General features: G+C 60.3%; 2 protein-coding genes across 2 annotated transcripts in view; both read left to right on the top strand.

Moving 5' to 3' along the window:
* DNAAF3 (dynein axonemal assembly factor 3) overlaps positions 1 to 3,394 on the top strand; it is an 8,385-nt gene extending 4,991 nt beyond the window's left edge. The window contains exons 7-12 of the mRNA XM_021716081.1: positions 170 to 297; positions 395 to 517; positions 810 to 948; positions 1,788 to 1,902; positions 2,542 to 2,616; positions 2,705 to 3,394. Coding sequence (XP_021571756.1) covers positions 170 to 297; positions 395 to 517; positions 810 to 948; positions 1,788 to 1,902; positions 2,542 to 2,616; positions 2,705 to 3,077 — 953 coding nt within the window. The 3' untranslated portion in view covers positions 3,078 to 3,394. The remainder of the gene's footprint in view (positions 1 to 169; positions 298 to 394; positions 518 to 809; positions 949 to 1,787; positions 1,903 to 2,541; positions 2,617 to 2,704) is intronic.
* A 639-nt stretch (positions 3,395 to 4,033) lies between these two features.
* Positions 4,034 to 10,026, top strand: part of TNNI3 (troponin I3, cardiac type) — a 7,742-nt gene continuing 1,749 nt past the window's right edge. The window contains exons 1-7 of the mRNA XM_008065083.1: positions 4,034 to 4,188; positions 4,456 to 4,468; positions 4,628 to 4,714; positions 5,119 to 5,160; positions 6,140 to 6,271; positions 7,664 to 7,753; positions 9,480 to 9,656. Of these exons, the coding sequence (XP_008063274.1) occupies positions 4,178 to 4,188; positions 4,456 to 4,468; positions 4,628 to 4,714; positions 5,119 to 5,160; positions 6,140 to 6,271; positions 7,664 to 7,753; positions 9,480 to 9,656 (552 nt within the window). The 5' untranslated portion in view covers positions 4,034 to 4,177. The remainder of the gene's footprint in view (positions 4,189 to 4,455; positions 4,469 to 4,627; positions 4,715 to 5,118; positions 5,161 to 6,139; positions 6,272 to 7,663; positions 7,754 to 9,479; positions 9,657 to 10,026) is intronic.

Below are 10,026 nucleotides of genomic sequence, written 5' to 3'. Positions count from 1 at the left end.
ACAAGGAGGGGGCTGGGGCTTGGCCCCCCGGGTCAGAGGGAGCAGGGGCTAGGTCCTGGACCCTGGATGAGAGGGAGGAGGGGCGGGGGCTGGACTCCCTGGTTTCAGGGAGGAAGGTAGGGGCCCATAAGCCGGGCTCACTGAGGGCTGGCGACCCCCCTACCGCCGCAGGCCCAGGTCATCCACACCCAGGAGTTCCGACGCTGGCGGGACACAGGCGTCGCCTTTGAACTCAGAGACTCCAGCGCATACCACGTGCCCAACCGGACCCTGGCGTCCGGGCGCCTCCTGAGCCACGTGCGTGTCCACCCCCGCCCGGCCGTCTCCTCCTCTGGGCTCTTCCCCGGGTTCCCCGCACCCACCTCACCTGCCGCCTGTCTCCCGTCTTTCCCAGCGCGGAGAGCGCGTGGCAGCGCGCGGGTACTGGGGGGACATCGCCACGGGGCCCTTCGTGGCCTTCGGCATCGAAGCGGACGATGAGAGCCTCCTGCGGACGAGCAACGGGCAGCCGGTCAAGGTGTGCCGCGGCGCCGCACCTGGCACCAAGCCCCGACTTCCAGGCCCGCCCCCATCCCCAGGCCCTGCCTGTGGCTTTGGGAAGCGCCTCCATCCAAGAGCGGGCCTCGCCCCCTGGGGCTAGGGGCGCACGTCCGGATCCCAGCCCCGGGAATCCTTGAGCGCGGGGGTGGGGAGTGGGGAATGGGGGAGGTTCCAGTCCCGGATGCAGTGTTCTAAGCCCCGCCCACCGTTCTGGCTCCGCCCCGCGGTCCTAGCCCGAGGACTGGCCACGCCCCTTCCCTCCCTCCCAGACTTCGGGCGAGATCACACAACACAATGTGACAGAGACGCTCCGGGACGTGGCCGCCTGGGGGCGCCCGAGAGCCGCTTCAGGGGACCCAGAGGCAGAGCCGCAGCCCGCGGATGGTAGCGTGGAGCCAGGGACTCCAGGTGAGCCCGGGACCCAGGTGGGCCGGGGATCCCAGGTGAGTTGGGGACCCCCAGGTGAGCCTGGGACGCCCAGATGAGCAGGGGACCCAGGGTGAGCTGGAGACTCTAGGTGATCCGGGCACCCCAAGTGAGCCGGGGACCTCAGTTGAGCCAGGGACCCCAGGTGAGCTCAGGGACCCAGGTGAGCCGGAGACTCCAGGTGAACCGAGGACCCCCAAGTGAGCCCGGGACCCTAGGTGAGCCAGGGACTGCAGGTGAGCTGAGGATCCAGGTGTTTCACACCAGAGCATTGACTGACATGTTTTGGGGTGCCTGGGCACATGACCTCTCCCTGATATTCCATCTCCTCTTCTCTCTTCTGTTTGTTTCTCTCCTTTTCCTGAGTCCTAACATCATTGCTAGGATTCTGAGTTCCAGTAGTAGGATCTAATCCCACCAGAGGTCTAAGCTGACTGACACCCTCACCGGGTGCTGGCTCCCTGCTACCCCTGGTGCCTCCCCCTCCTGACCCTGGCCAGGGGTCCTTCCAGCCACACCCAAGCCGGCCCTCCCTGGTGTCTCTCCTACAAGAGACGTGTGTGGCCCTGGGCCACCCATTCTCTTTCTCTCTCCGGAGTCTCAGTTGCTTGGTCTGTAAAGTGGGTCTGTGCCTGCGGGCTGACCTTCCCAGAGTTCTCAGGAGTCTACTGCAGAGGCAAGATGAGGATGGCTTCAGGAAGCCACAGTGTATCACCACCACCTTGTGTCTGCCCAGCCCTGTCCGTCTCTCTGCACATCTCTCCGCCTTTGGGCCGCTAATGGCTCCACTGTCCAGAGATGACCCCCTCTCCCTTCCCCAGCGGCCTCTGCCCCAGAACCCTTCTCTGTCCACTTCCTGCCCCTGGATTCTGCCCCAACTCTCTACCACAAGAGCTGCTACAAGGGCCGGTTCCAGCTTCTCTACGTGTCCTGTGGGTAAGAGCAACACAGTCATGCTCACAAGACCTTCCTCCTTCAGATGAGGAGTCCAGGCCTCCAGCCTCCTCCCCTGGACCAGGAGTCCAGGCCCCCAGCCCCTCCTCCTTCAGAGCCAGGAGTTCAGGCTCCCAGCCTCCTCCCTCAGATCCGGGAACCCAGGCCTCAGCCCTGCCTCTCAGTCCTGGGAGTCCAGACTCACAGCCTCCTTCCTTAGACATGGGAATCCAGGCCTCAGCCCCTCCTCTCAGACCCGGGAGTTCAGGCTCCTAGCCTCCTCCCTCAGACCCAGGAGCCCAGGCTCCCAGCCTCTTCCCTCAGACCTAGGAGTTCAGATTCCCAGCCTCCTTCCTCAGACTTGGGAATCCAGACCTCAGCCCCTCCTCTCAGACCTGGGAGTTCAGGCTCCCAGCCTCTTCCCTCAGACCTAGGAGTTCAGATTCCCAACCTCCTCCCTCTGACCCAGGAGATTCCCAGCCTCCTCCCTCAGACACAGGAGTCCAGGCCCCAGTCCCTCCTTCCTCAGACCTAGGAGATCAGTTTTGCAGCCCCAGGACCCTCAGTGCCCAGGTCCCCAACCCTCCCTCCTCCCTCGGGATCTGGGATGGGAATCTCAGCTTCTCTGTTTCCTGGCTGCAGGATGGTCCATCTTCTCAGCCCTGAACTTGGGGCCTGCGTGGCCCCCGGAGGTAACCTGATTGTGGAATTAGCCCGGTGAGCCGGCGGGGTGCAGGGTGAGGCAGGTCCGGGCCCGGCCCCGAGCCCCGAGCCCCGGGTGCCTATTGCCGCGTCTCATCCGCAGGTACCTGGTGGACCTGCGGCAGGAACAGCTGCAGGCATTCTCTGCGCGGGTCGGGGAGCTGGCCTGGGCGGCTGGATTCGCCCCACAGTCCGGGGCCAGGCCCTCGGAGACCCTGGCGCGCTTCCACAAGCCTGGGGACCCTGCTCCAGCAGTGGGAGCTGGAGCTGCGCCCTGCGAAGTCCCGACCCCGCCTCTTGAAGCAGGGAGCCTGCCCCCTGGGGACCCGGCCCAGCCTCCGGAAGGCCGGGCCTCACCCTCCGCGCCCCACTGGCCACCCTCAGAGTCTGGGGGTTCACTCTTAGAGGAGGTGGCTCCGCCCCCGGAGGCTTTGGTCACGCCCAGCAGTGAGTCAGACTCTGGAACAAGAGTCTGACGCCACCTGAGACGAAGTCCCTCATCTGCGAATTCTAAAGTCAGGTCAGAGTCTTCGAACTCACGCGCCTAATTCTAAACCCCTGGCTAGAATTCTCCATTTCACTACCAACGCCCTCCCTCAGCCCCAGAGCTGCTCCTAGAAGGTGAAATCCCAATTTTGGGATTCTAAGTTCTATTCCTGGAACCCCTGAGATTCCACCACACCTAGCCTGGGGGTCCCTGTCCCAGGCATTGCTTGTCAGGTGGGAGTGGGTGTCTCCCCACCAGCGTCTGGTCTGCACCCAAGCAGTTTAAGTAAAGAGTCAGGTCCTCTGCTCTGTGTGTCCAGTGTCTTTACTGTCCTAAGTCTGTCTACAGGGCTGGGAGGAGGAGGGCTCCAAAGAGGTGACCAGAACCCAGATTCCTGGGCTTCCCGGTAGACTTGGATGGATTTCTCAGTGCTGTTGGCTGCAAGCCTGTGCCATGTCCCCCCACTCCGTCCTCAAATTAACCAACAACATTCATCGAGTGGCTAATAGATTTGGGGCACTGAACTGACTTAGGATGCTGAAAGAGATACACCAAGTTCCAGTGTCATGGAGATTGCAATCTATTGATAGGCCCGGGCACTTGGACTCCTGGGTCTGAGGGAGGAGGGTCTGAGGCCTGGACTCCTGGGTCTAGAGGGACTGGGGGCTTGGACCACTGGTCTGAGGAAGGAGGGCCTGGGACCTGAACTCCTAGAACTGTGGGAGGAGGCTTGGGGCCTGGACTCCTGGGTCTGAGGGAGGAGGGGCAGGGGCCAGGACTCCAAGGTCAAAAGGAGTAGAGGTCCAGATTCCCAGGACTTCTGGGTGGTGGGATGATTCAGCTGAATCTAGGCCTACCCCGCCTCTCACGCGCCCCGTTATCTCGAATGGTAAGTAGGGGAGGAGGAGGCACCAGTATATTTAGTCTGTCCTCACGGTTTATCTCAGTGTCCTCAGTGAGGCTTCAGCAGCCTGGAGGAGACCTAACTTCCCTGGGACCCTCAAGGTCACCCCGGACTCCCCTCACTGACCCTCCAAAAGCCCCCGGCCCCTTCTCCACTTCCTGCGAGTCCGGCCTGAGTCTCTCAGCATGGCGGATGAGTAAGTGAAGCTTGGGAACCCCCAGGCCCCAAGGGAGTGGGTGTCAGGGGCAATATCCCGAGTTCCTGGAGGGGTCTGAGCTGCAGACTGGACACCTGCCTGGGACGGGAGGTGGGAGAGGGACCCCGGGTGTGGACATGAGATGAGGGCTGTGCCTTGAGGCTCCTGGGACCCGACCTCTTGGTCAGAGCAGTCTCTGGGGTCCCTTAGGAGACGGACAGGACGCAGCCCCCATTAACCTCCGCTCCCTGCTTTCTCTCCCTCCAGGAGCAGCCATGCGGTGAGAGCAGTTGGCTAAGGCGTGGGCTGGGACCTCCAGGGCCAGGGTGGGCGCTGCTGGGAGGGATCTGGGACGGGAAGCTGCGGCCCCAGGGGAGGGTAAGGAACGGGCAGGATGGGTAGGGCTGGGTGGTGATGCGACCCGCTCCTCCAATCCCAGGCGGGCGACCCGACCCCCGCGCCCGCCCCGGTCCGACGCCGCTCTTCCGCCAACTACCGCGCCTACGCCACGGAGCCACACGCCAAGGTGGGCCCCCGCGCCGGGTTCAGCTTCGTGGGAGTGGTCAGGGCCTCAGATGAGGGCGGGGCTTGGCCGTGGGCGGAGCCTAGAAAGACACGCCCCTTAGGGGGCGGGTTTCTCCGAGGGGCTGGCTCGGATTGGTGGAAGTTGCCTGTGGGCGGAGCTCCGTTGCCCATGGGCTTGTTTAGGTGATAGGCGGTGCCTAGCCAAAGTTAGAGCCGCGCATTGGTGGATGGCACTGAGGGGCGTGGCTTCATAGACTCAGGACTCAATTAGAGGCGGGCCCAGTAGAGACTGGGGCGGGAGTGTGGTGGGGGGGTAAGGCAAGGGGATTCTCCTAAAGCCCTTAGTATTGTACGTCTTTGGATCCCCCCTCCTTCATCCTTCCTTACTCCATCTCATCCTGGCAGAAAAAGTCTAAGATCTCCGCCTCGCGAAAACTGCAGCTGAAGGTGAGAATGGACTGAGAAAATACAAGGGTGCTCATGGGGGCGGGGCTTGAAAGTCTAGAAGGGCCGGGCTCGGTGGCTCAGCCTGTAATCCCGCGCCTTTGGGAGGCCGAGGTGAGTGGATTGCCTGAGCCCGCGGGTTCGAGACCTGCCTGGGCAACTTGGCGAGCCCTCATCTCCACAATAAATCAAAAATTAGCCGGGCGTGGTAGCGCGCGCCTGTAGTTCCAGCTACTTGGAAGGCTGAGGCGGAAGGATCGCCGGAGCCCAGCAGGTCGAGGCTGCGGTGGCCGGGAGCGGCCCCGGCACTCCAATCTGGGCGACTGAGGGAGACTCCCACTCAAAAAAAAAAAAAAATGTCTAGAAGGAAAGGTGAGCGGGAACGAGCGGAACTTGCTCACTAGGGCGTGGCCTTACGTAGGGCGCCCTGGTGAAGCAGGGACCGAGCTTTCCGATAGATAGCTGGGGGGCGGGGCCTTGTCCTTGGGGCGGGGCTTTACTAAAGAGACCTGGTGAGAGAGGGGCGGAGCTTCGGATATATGGGTGGGAGAGGGCAGGGCTTGGTTGTTCCAGCGGGGCTTTGCGCGGGAGAACCCCTGAGAGATGGTGGGCCCCCGAATAGGAGGGGCTTCGTGTTACGGGCGTGGCTTTACCCGAGGATGTCCCGGTGGGGAAGGGGCCGGACTCTGGATAATTGGATGGGAGTGGGCGTGGCTTGGTCCTTAGCGCGGGGCTTTTCGCGGGGAGCCTCTTTGAGGGAGGGCGGGGCTTCGGCTAGGCGGGCGGGACTGGGAGGGGCTTCGCTTAAAGGGCGTGACTTTAAGCGGAGAAGTCCCTGTCGGGGAGGGACGGAGGTTTGGAATGATGGAGAGCAAAGGCGAGACAGGACTGGGCCTGGGGTTGAGGCAGAGGCGGCTTCCCGGGCGAGGTCTTCACCCCTTTGCCCCGGGCGGGCCGCGGGCCGCGGTCCCCACCCCCGCAGACCCTGATGCTGCAGATCGCGAAACAGGAGCTGGAGCGCGAGGCGGAGGAGCGGCGCGGAGACAAGGGGCGCGCTCTGGGCACCCGCTGCCAGCCGCTGGAGCTGGCCGGGCTGGGCCTCGCGGAGCTGCAGGTACCGGCTCCGAGGCAGGGACTGCTTGAGGCCTGACCTCCGAGGTTTCCCGTCTCCGGTCTCGCCTCCCTCGGGACTCAGGAGTACCATCACTGTCCCCATATCTGCTCAGGACCCAGGGTCCAACATCGCAGTCCTTACGCTCCGAAGTTCAGAATTCGGCCTGCAGCTGTCTGCAATCGCAGAACCCAGAGATCGGTTCTTCCAGCCCTAATGCAGTCAGGTTCTTGGGACTCGTAGCCTCTAGTGCCCTGTTTGCAGGGCTGTGAGGTCTGAGCTCCAATCCACTCCTTCAGGACCATATGTCCTCAGCTCCCCACCCCAGGAAGGAGTCCAGGCCTCAGTCCCCCCTTCCTCAGTCTAGTAGTCTAGTCCCCCAGTCCCTCCCCCTTCAGACACAGGGGTCCAGGCCCCCAGCCCTCCTCCCTCAGATCCAGGAGACTAGCTCCCAACCCCTCCTCCTTCAGACCCCAGAGTCCAGGCCCAAGCCCCTCTTCCCTCAGACCAGGGGTCCAGGCTTCCACTCCTCCTCCCCCAGATCGGGAGTCCATGTCTGCAGCCCCTCTTCCCTCAGACCTGGGAGTCCAGCTCCCTAGCCTCCTTCATCAGACCCAGGGATCCAGGCTCCAGCCTCTCCTCTCTCAGACACAGAAGTCCAAATCCCCAGCCCTTCTTCCTCCCTCAGACACAGGGGTCCAAGCCCCAGCCTCTCCTCCCTCAGACCCAGAAGTCCAAGCCCCAGCCTCTCCACCCTCAGACCCAGGAGTCCAGACCCCAACCCCTCCCCACTCTGACCTTGGAGTCCAAGTCCCCAGCCCCTCCTCCCTCAGACCCAGGAATTCCTGCCCCCAACCCCTCCCCCCTCTAGCCTTGAAGTCCAGGCCCCAGCTCCTCCTCCATCAGACCCAGGGACCCAAGTCCCCAACCTCACCTCCCTCAGACCCAGGAGTCCAGGCCCCCACCCCTCCTCCCTCAGACCCAATGGTCTAGCCCCAGGCCCTTTTCCCTCAGACCCATGAGTCCATGCCCCCAGACCCTCCTCCCTCAGACCCAGGAGTCCATACCTCCCAACCCCTCCCTGCTCTAGCCTTGGAGTCCAGGCCCCAGCCCCTCCTCTCTCAGACCCGGGGATCCAGGTCCCCACCCCTCCTCCCTCAGACAGAGGGGTCCAGGCCCCCAGTCCTCCTCCCTCAGACCCGGGAGACCAGCCCCTAGTCCCTCCTCTTTCAGACCTGGGAGTCAAAGCCCCAGCCCCTCCTCCCTCAGACCCAGGGGTCCAGGTCCCATCCCCTCCTCCCTCAGACCCAGGGGTCCAGGCCCCCAACCCACCTCCCTCAGACCCAGGAGTCCAGGTCTCTAGACTTTGCCCCACAACACACCGTTTTCCACCAGGACTTGTGCCGACAGCTCCACGCCCGAGTGGACAAGGTGGACGAAGAAAGATACGATGCAGAGGCAAAAGTGACCAAGAACATTACAGAGGTGGGAAGCGCTGGGTAGTGGGTGCCTTCAGGGCAGGTAGCTAGAAGGCGCCTGGGACTCTGATCATGATCTGACCCCTTGCAGCTGCTATGGCTACAGATCCCAGGAGACCCTGACCAATTCTCTGAGCCTGGCAGGGTTGGGCAGAAGGATGAGTCCAGCGTGGCCAGGGAAGTTTGTTCCAGGTCGAGGGAACAGCATGTGCAAAGCCAGGGGTAGGGAAACAGGGAATTGGGATTTGCATGTGCTGAACAGGGATATGTCAGTGGCTTTTTGGGGTGTTTTTTTTGTTTTTTTTGTTTGTTTTGAGTCTTCTTTTGTTTTTGTTTTTGAGTTGGAGTCTCACTCTATCACCAAGGCTGTAGTGCAGTGGCACACTCATGGCTATTGTAGCCTCAAACTTCTGGGCTCAGGTGATCCTTCTGCCTCAGCCTCCCAAGTACAGATGCATGCCACCATACTCAGCTTATTTATTTATTTATTTATTTATTTATTTATTTATTTATTTATTTGAGTAGGAGTCTCACTCTGTCACCCAGGCTGGAGTGCAGTGGCACACTCATAGCCACCATAACCTTGACCTGATGTACCTTCCACCTCCACCTCAGGCAACAGGCATGTGCCGCCAAGTTCAGCTAATTTTTTTTTTTTTGAGTTGGAGTCTTGCGCCATCGTCCAGACTGGAGTGCAGTGCAGCTAGATCTGCTGGGCTCCAGCGATCCTTCCACCTCAGCCCTCCAAGTAGCTGGAACTACAGGCGCGCTACCACGCCCAGCTAATTTTTTGATTTATTGTAGAGATGAGGTCTCACCAAGTTGCCCAGGCGGATCTCTAACCCATGGGCTCAGGCAATCCACTCACCTCAGCCTCCCAAAGCACTGGGATTACAGGCTGAGCCACCAAACCCAGCTAAGCTCAGCTAATTTTATTTTATTTTTTAATTATAGAGATGAGTTCTTGTCAAGCTGCCCAGTCTGGTCTCGAACCCCTGGGCTTAGGCAATCCTCTTGTCTCAGTCTCCCAAAGTGCTGAGATTACAGGTGTGAGCCAATGTGCCTGGCTAATTTTTTTAATTTATTATAGAGATGAGGTCTGGCCAAGTTGCCTGGGCTGGTCTTGAACCCCTGGGCTCAGGCAATCCTCTTGTCTTGGTCTCCCAAAGTGCAAGGATTATAGATGTGAGCTCCCATGCCTGGCATGTCAGTGATTTTGAGAGGTGAGGCAAGGGTATGTCAGGGAGAGGTTTCCGTTCCAGGACTAGAAGCTTGGAATGGGAGCCTGCACTGAGGAGACTGGATGAGGTCTAGTAGGTGTTAGAAGACAGGATGGCCAGGCACGGTGGCTCACATCTGTAATCCCACCACTTTGGGAGGCAGAGACGAGAGGATTGCCTGAGTTCAGTGATTCAAGACCAGCCTGGGTAACATGTTCAGACCTCATCTCTACAATGAGTCAAAAAATTAGCTAGGCATGGTGGCATGCACCTATAGTTCCAGCTACTTGGAAAGTTAAGGCAAAAGGATTGCCTGAGCCCAGCAGGTCAAGGCTGTGGTGGCTGTGAGTGTGCCACTGCATTCCAACCTGGGCGACAGAGTGAGACTCCAACTCAAAAAAAAAAAAAAAGAGAGGATGGGCATAGGAAAGAAAGAAGTGCAGGCTGGAAGAGTAGGGTGAGGGTGAAATGGAAGGAGTCTCCACCTCCTGTCTGTCCCCCTCCCCCTCCCAGATTGCAGATCTGACCCAGAAGATCTTCGACCTTCGGGGCAAGTTCAAGCGGCCCACCCTACGCAGGGTACGGATCTCTGCAGATGCCATGATGCAGGCCCTGCTGGGGGCCCGGGCTAAGGAGTCGCTGGACCTGCGGGCCCACCTCAAGCAGGTGAAGAAGGAGGACACTGAGAAGGTGAGTATGGGCTGGGGCCAGGAAAGGGGGTGCTTTGGGGGGGCTTGGGATACAGTAATTGCAAGGCCTAACCCAAGGACAGGTGGTGCCCAGCGCTGAGGGGAAAAGCCGGTATTCAGGGGTCTTTAATGAGAAGTACCGGAGGGACACGAGAAATGCAAAAGGAGGAAGACAAGAAGTAGAGGGAAAGACAGGAAGTACATTAGGGAAAGAGGAAGTGACAGGGGTTGGGAAGTGTGTGAGGGCCACAGGAAGTTCTTTAGGGAGACAAGAAGGAAGAGACAGGAGCATACGGGAGACAAGAAGGAAGAGACAGGAGCATACAGAAGTCACTAGGGGGTACATTGCTTTTTTTTTTTTTTTTTTTTGA

The sequence above is a fragment of the Carlito syrichta genome, unplaced genomic scaffold (genome assembly GCF_000164805.1).
Source record: "Carlito syrichta isolate Samal-C Ts95f unplaced genomic scaffold, Tarsius_syrichta-2.0.1 Scaffold308154, whole genome shotgun sequence".
NCBI classification, from domain to species: domain Eukaryota; kingdom Metazoa; phylum Chordata; class Mammalia; order Primates; family Tarsiidae; genus Carlito; species Carlito syrichta.
This window is presented reverse-complemented; position numbering and strand designations above follow the sequence as displayed.